The 7232-nt window shown below is 47.0% G+C and overlaps 1 protein-coding gene across 1 annotated transcript; it reads right to left on the bottom strand.

Annotated features, from left to right (window-relative positions):
• Nucleotides 1-1585: 1585 nt before the first annotated feature.
• LOC780600 (probable transcription factor FL) lies at nucleotides 1586-5336 on the bottom strand. Its single transcript, XM_044478240.1, has 3 exons — nucleotides 4666-5336; nucleotides 4172-4572; nucleotides 1586-2159 (listed from the first exon to the last, which is right to left on the bottom strand). The coding sequence occupies exons 1-3, from the start codon at nucleotides 5078-5080 to the stop codon at nucleotides 1797-1799; spliced, it is 1179 nt and encodes a 392-aa protein (XP_044334175.1). The 5' UTR covers nucleotides 5081-5336; the 3' UTR covers nucleotides 1586-1796.
• Between the last annotated feature and the right edge of the window lie 1896 nt (nucleotides 5337-7232).

The raw sequence follows: 7232 nt of genomic DNA, 5'->3' as shown, positions 1-7232 counted from the left end.
TATGAAAAATATGAAATAAATAACGACAAAATTTGCACAAAAGTTATACAAAAATTGCGGTTTATCAAAATATGCAACAATAAGCATATAACAGTGGATTTTTTGTAAATAAGATAAGAAGTTTACTATGACGGAATAAGTTAATGGCATTGGTATTTTGCTCTTAAAAAATAACAAAAATTAAATAAAACTAAAAAATCAAAATAATGAAGGTTTCTAAAGCAGAATGAACTACTGACACTGATATTAACTTTAAGAAGAAAATCAAAATAAAAAACATGGATACAGTTTTTCCCTGAAATTGCACTTTTTAAATATGTAATTAGTAAACATATAATAGTGCATTCTCACACTCTAGTGCAATCTACACACATACTCTATAGTACTTAATATTTACATTTCGACTCATCCAATAGGCAAAAAATACCCATTCAGAGAAAAGAAAAAAGAAAATCAGCTAAAAAAGAAAACAAAAGCAAAAAAAGCATACAAGCAAAAAAATAAAAGGAAATTTGAATTACCCCAAACAGGGGCAAGTCAAAAAGTTGGCCTAAGAAAAGGTCGACTTACCCCAAAGAGGGGCAAGTCGAAAATTTGTTCGAGAAAAAATTGACTTGGCGCAAACAGGGCAAGTAAAAAATTCAGGCTAAGAACAAAAATTGACCTGCCCAAAGAAGGGCAAGTCAAAAATCAGCCTAAACCCACACAAGAGAAAAAAACACAAATCTCGACAAAAGAATCAATGGTTAGAAAAATGGGAAAGCCCCGTGAGTCACACATCGTTGCTGAACCTTATCTCTTCAGACGTTTGTCTCCAGAAAATCTATCTCATTGCTCTTCTCTCTCAGCAACCATTTACTTGTTTCTCAACAACAGTCAATATTCACTTTCTCCCTCTGGACTCATCTAGAGTTGCCACCACTCAGCCATGCAACAGATGCGCGCACAATCTTCGCCCCGCCGAAGGACGCCGCCACCGCCCCCTTTCTCCTTCCCTCCTCCTCTTTCCTTACCCCTCCCTCTCTCTCTCTCTCTCTCTCTCTCTCTCTCTCTCTCTCTCTCTCTCTCTCTCTCTCTCTCTCCCGGACGATCTCCCATGGCACTCCACTGCGAGCCCCTTTCTCCTTCCTTCCTCTCTCTCCTAACCCACCTCTCTCTCCCCATCCATGGCCCTCTCTCTGATTCTCTTCTCGGGTGTTTTCTTGTAACAAGCTCTTTGTTGCGAAAATAAATAAATTCTAGAACATGACCTCTGTTGTAAAAATTTCTATAACAATAGCTTTGTTGCAAAAAAAATAATTATGCAACAAGATTTCTGTCGCGAAAAAAGTTCTGCAACAGGACCTTTGTTCCAAATCTTTTCTGCAACTGGACCTCTGTTGCAAAATTTCTGCAACAAGACCTGTGTTGCAACGGTGAAGGTTATCACTCGGCCACAGCTCGCAACCTGGACGATTTTAAAAAAAAATCAGCCGGCGGATGCGTAGCATTCCCTTTGGTGGAACCTGTTGATAGTTTTGATAGGAGATGGGCTGCGTCCCCCCACAAAAAAATACTCGTCATGATAACAGCTGGGCAGTTCAAATTTTGATCGATGAAATTCAACCACTGATGATTGATCACATATCGCCAGATGTCTTAGAATTAAACATCCATGTTACAAGAATTCATCACATTCGCACGTCCCATGCAAAGCACACACACAAAGGCTGCTCCACTCCACTTGCCCAAGCAACAAACTCACAACATTCGATTCTAGCCCACCGCCGTCTGCAACGACGAGACCGGGCACACGACTAGAACATGGGCGGCGGCATGGCGCCGGCGTGCGCGGCGGCGGTGTCGTGGGCGCTCCGGGCCTGGTGGCAGAGCTGGCGGAGCCTGGTGGGCACGTACCAGATGGCGAGCCGCGGGTGCGCGGCGAAGACGGCGTCGATGTCGAAGCCGTGGCGCGCCGCGATGTCCACCAGCGGCGCGTAGCAGGCCTGCCGCCACGCCCCGACGTTCTCGCCGCGCGCCTTGTACGCCCGGCGCAGCGCGTCGGAGGCGTCCTCGTCCAGGCAGTGCAGCGCGTAGCAGTGCACGTAGTGCCGCATCTTGGGCTTGTTGATGTAGCTCGCCCCCACCTTGCTCGCGTACCTGAACACCTGGTTCGTCACCTGCATGCGCCCACAAGTACACCCGGTACACGAGTTAGCTCAGGCTCATCAGCTCGTCCGTTCGTCATGCGTCGCACAGTGCGCGCGCCCGGTGCGGTCTGACTGGGCGCTGCGCCCGTCGCATCACCATGGAATCCGGCCAGGCCGGGCAGGCGAGGCAGCGGTGGCGCGCACACGCACAGTGGCAGGCGGAGCACTGGGGAGGTCACATGGCTCGGCGTACTTACGTGGCAGGGGAGGCCAGCCACCCGGCACCCGAGGGAGGGCCCCTCCCCCTGCCTCTGCCTCCATGTCATGCACGCCTACCTGATGCTGAGCTAGGGGCCGACAGGACAGCACAGGGCGGGCAGGCTTTCGGGGCCTATCGATAGCTGACACGTCCGGGATCTTTTCCAGGTTTTCTACGGCTGCTCGTAGGGGGCGTCGGCGTGCGTGTCTAGCACCGGAGAATGCTCCTAGTGCTTGATCGCATTTCATTTCCTCTCCAAGTATCATCTACAGCTTGTGGTCTATATATTCTACCTTTTCTTATGTATTCTAGTATCTACTAGTAGAGCACTAGCAAGATTATGTGACAGCAGCATCTCCAGACTCCAGAACTATACCAAACGAAGCCCAAATTTATGTAAGTGAAGTAGGGAATATCCAGTACATTCAGCCATGTTGAGTTCAAGGCCACGGGTTCACAAAATTCGACCAAGAACTACTCCTACGTACTCCATCCGTTCCAAATTATTTGACCCATATTTATCTAGATACGAATGTATCTAGACACTACAAGTATAGATACATCCGTATTTAAACAAATTGAAGTCAACTAATTTGGAACGGAGGGAGTAGTTAGCTAGGCCTTTTTAGCTCAAACTATTCCACTATTCGTCGTGCTTGGTTTGCCGCCAAAAGTTAACAATAGAAGACAGTTTTTATGGCTTTACACAAACACCGACAAATCAAATATTATCATCAAACCAAGCATACTTATACATAAGCAATTTTGACCTGAAGTTACAAATCAGTATTAAATTGAATATAACCTCTTGGGAAATTCGTCTCATTTGTTCCTATATATTTCCTAATTTTTCAACGATGTTTCCAAAAAAAGAAAAATCTACGTTGCAACCGAACACCTGTTTTGAGCTAATTACTACTCCGTCAGTTTCTAAATATAAGCCTTTTTAGAGATTTCAATATGAACTAAATACGATGTATATAGATGTATTTTAAAGTATAGATTCACAGATTTTGCTTCGAATTTAGTCCAATATTGGAATCTCTAAAAAAAACTTATATGTAGAAACTGAGGGAGTAGCATACTATCCCCCCGCAAATAAAATTACTATCATACTATGGCTTGCATTTTTGTCACTGCAATCATGTACTTTTCATATTCACACTTTTTTTGGATTCATACATGTATGTTTATTTCCTATTACATGCCTACATCTATTTTGTTGGTCAAACTTTGGGTAACTAAGGTTTGGCATGGTTAAGCACAAACTAACCGGGTTCTTACTACTACTCCAGCCAAGGACTACGTTAGCAAACCCTAATACACACTGCTTAGAAAAAACAGGTCACGTTTAACTACACCTCAATTCACATGTAATGCACCTGATTATGAGGACATGCATGCAGTAACCTGTACACATGATTACTTCAAGAATTGTATACACTGTCGCCGTTGTAAAACTAAATTAATCAAAGCATACACTTCCCTCATATCTAATTAATCTTTTGTACTTTTTGGCAGTGACTGACACATGCAGAAGCCAATGGTACATGAAGGTGAGTGCAGATTTTCTAAACTAACATGAAATCTTCGCTCCCATCAGAAATTTATGAGATGGCAGCGCGTAGGTAGCAGCATTCAAATGAACAGAACTGTCAGTAATCAATACTAGCTTGAGTAGTCACGGTGAGTTCAGTAGCTGACATGTAGCTGTATTCAGACTCAGAGCAGCCAACGTAGCGTAGGTAGAGAGAGTTACGTAGCAATGGCGAATTATGTGTACCTTGGTTGGAGACTTCTGGCCATGCAGCTTGGCCATGGACTGCACCTGGAGCAGGAAGAGGCGGCACTGCTCGTAGAGATGGAACAGGTAGTCCAGCCCGTTCTTCTTGGCCCTCGCCACCTCGCCGGGCTCCGTCACCACGAACGGGTGCTCCCGCTGCCGCTCCCCGCCGACGCCTCCGCCGGCTGACGACTCCGTCGACTCCGACCGGCCGCCCCCGCCTTCCTCGTGCTCGTCCCCCTGCATGTCCAGCCGCAGGTCGTTCACCTTCTTCCTCCTGGCCTTCTTGGCCTTCCTCCCTGCGGACCCATTCTTCTGCTTCTTGCCCGACGCCATCATCCTCATGGCGTCCTCTTCGCCGATGCCGCCGCTAGCCGCCCCATCGCGCTCGTTCGACAGCACTGTTCGATCGTATGCACGCACGGCGATTAGCTAACTGCATCACATGCACAAACACAACAACATAATCGGATGGATCGTGCATGGATAATCACCTTCCTGTGAGGCGCCGTCGATGGTGCTCCCGGACTGGTATCCGTGGTGGCGGCAGCCCGGTGACATGAGGCGGCCGCGCTCGGCGCGCAGCGCGGCACGAAGGCCGAACCGCTCGCCGATGAGCAGGTCCCAGCGGAATAGTCCCGCGAGCGCGGCCGTCATGTCGTCGAGCTCGCGCTCCGTCATGACGAGGAGCGTGCTGGCCGTGAACCCGAGCTCCGAGATCCGCGCCACCGTGGACGCGCGCACGCCATACCCGACCACGAGGTCCTCCAGCTCCCTCGGCGCGTTCGCCGGAGGTAGCGCAGGAGGAGGCGGAGGCGGGGGAGGGGGAGGAGGCACGGCTGCCGGAGCCGGCGGGCCGAGGTCCCACCTGAACGGGTGCGCGGCCAAGAAGGCGTCGTTGGGATCCATGCACGACACGAGACGAGAGTCTTCTTCTCTCGCTTTTGGCGCTTACGCTAGCTCCTTCTTCCTGGTGTTCTGCCTTTGCCGTGGCCGTGCATCGCAATGGCATCGGGGCTCGCCATATAAAGCCGCGACTGTAGTGTTGCTGCATGCATGCATGCAAGGAAGCGGTTGACTTGACAAATCCTACTGTTGCTTCGGATGGATATCTATCTATCTATCTCACTATCTGCACTGCATTTATTCATGCATGCTCTGTCGTTTGGCCAAAGCTTGAAGCGAGCGAGCTATGGCTTGGCTATGGCTGTGGCTTGGCTGGCTCCGTGAAAACGACTAGTCCTGTAGAAAGCTGCGTCGCCACCCGGGCCGCGATTTGACACTGTAGATTCTAGCGCCTATTACGTGCTGGCTGGCACATAAAAAGAAGACACGCTGAACCTAATAATACACCAGCAGCGCACCACTGTGTAGTCCTATCACGGCGTGCGTGCGTGCATGCATCAGTACTGTGCACGTCGCAAAGTTCTTCCAAAAGATCTCCGTCTTTTGCTGGGTGCTTTTCTCCTGCATGCGCCCCCACTGTTTTCTTCGAGATGCTTGCTAAAAGTAAGCTGGTAGAATAGGTTTATTTGGGCATTATCTTTTTTCATGGTGCAAACAAGATGCAAGTTCTTATAAACCTAAAAATAGGGACAGGCTATGAGTCAGTCGACTGATTTCTAAGTTCAGGTTTGTCGAATTCTGATCTGACCTTGATTTATGATCAGACAGCCAAACAAAACTGAAGTGCAATCAAAACCAACTGACCATAATTCTGAGTCAGTCGAATCCTACAGAACACCCCAACTCGGCTAGGTTGGCACAAAGGGCAGAAGTCCACGAGAACACAACTTGGGCTATGCAGAAAACTCACCTGTTAACCCGATAAGAACAACACAAACACACATGATCACAACCACCACATAGGTCCCTTGACACTTTCTTTCCTTCTTCCTTTTCCTTCCTTCATTAGCTTTCCTTTCTTTTCCCTCTCTTCTCTCCCGATGCAAAGACGGCACCGCCATGGATCCCCACCAGAGGTCAGATCTGAAAGTAGAAAGAAATCAAAAGAGAAAGAGGAGGGAGAATTTAAAGTGGATTTCATTTCCGATTTGCGTCATATTCTGGAAGTTGCTTCTTACCCTATTTTAATATGTGGGGATTTCAATTTGGTCAGAAGTGGTGCTGATAAAAAGTAGTGATATTATTAACCCTCATTTTACTCTCATGTTCAATGATTGGATCAACAGATGGAGACTCTACAGTTTCCTATCTCTAACCGCGGGTTCACTTGGTCTAACAACCAAGATGATCCCATCTTTGTTGTTCTAGACAGGGTGTTTACTTCTGTTTGTTGGGATGGGCACTTTTCCTTAACTTTCCTGTTGTTCTTCCTAGAGTTGGTAGTGATCACACTCCCGTTGTTCTAGACACTGGAGATAGGAAAAACTCCGGCCCTAAAATGATTAGATTTAAAACATGATGGTTGTCTCAGCCTTATTTGGCTCAACTGGTTACTAATGTTTGGAATATTGTCTCTCATGCCTCTTCTTCTATTGAGAACCGGCAATGTTAAACTAGATTGCTAAAAGATTAAAGGATGGAGTACTAATATTGAAGCTGATATAGAAAAAAAGAAATAGGCCCTCCTTATGGAGTTTGATTTACTTGATGTGTTAGTCCGAGAAAAACCATCTTTCTGATGCTGAGTCTGACATGAAGAGGGTGATTAAAAGTGAACTAGATGATATGTGGAAAAAATAGACTACTTTATGGTGAAGGTCCAGAGATAGAAAAATTCTTAAGGGAGATCGTAATAATGACTATTTTCACTCTCTGGCTAACCATAGACACCGCAAGAACCATTTAATACTCCGATTGGTGATGATGGTCCTGTGACCTCTACCTATGATATGCTTAGAGCATCGATATGTCAAATATGGCCTCTCAAACGCCGCGGACGCGCCCGGCGCGTCCGCATGCAGTGACCAGGCACGCCTCAAATTTCACTAGTTGCATCCGGACATCTCATACTAGATACTTAAATCCATACAAAGAAATGCAAACGAAATAAACCTACATACTACGTCGATCACCTAACTACTCATCGTCGGAGATG

This window comes from Triticum aestivum, chromosome 2D, assembly GCF_018294505.1.
Source record: "Triticum aestivum cultivar Chinese Spring chromosome 2D, IWGSC CS RefSeq v2.1, whole genome shotgun sequence".
NCBI lineage: Eukaryota > Viridiplantae > Streptophyta > Magnoliopsida > Poales > Poaceae > Triticum > Triticum aestivum.
Note: the sequence above shows the minus strand (reverse complement) of the source record. Positions and strands in the feature narration are given on the sequence as shown.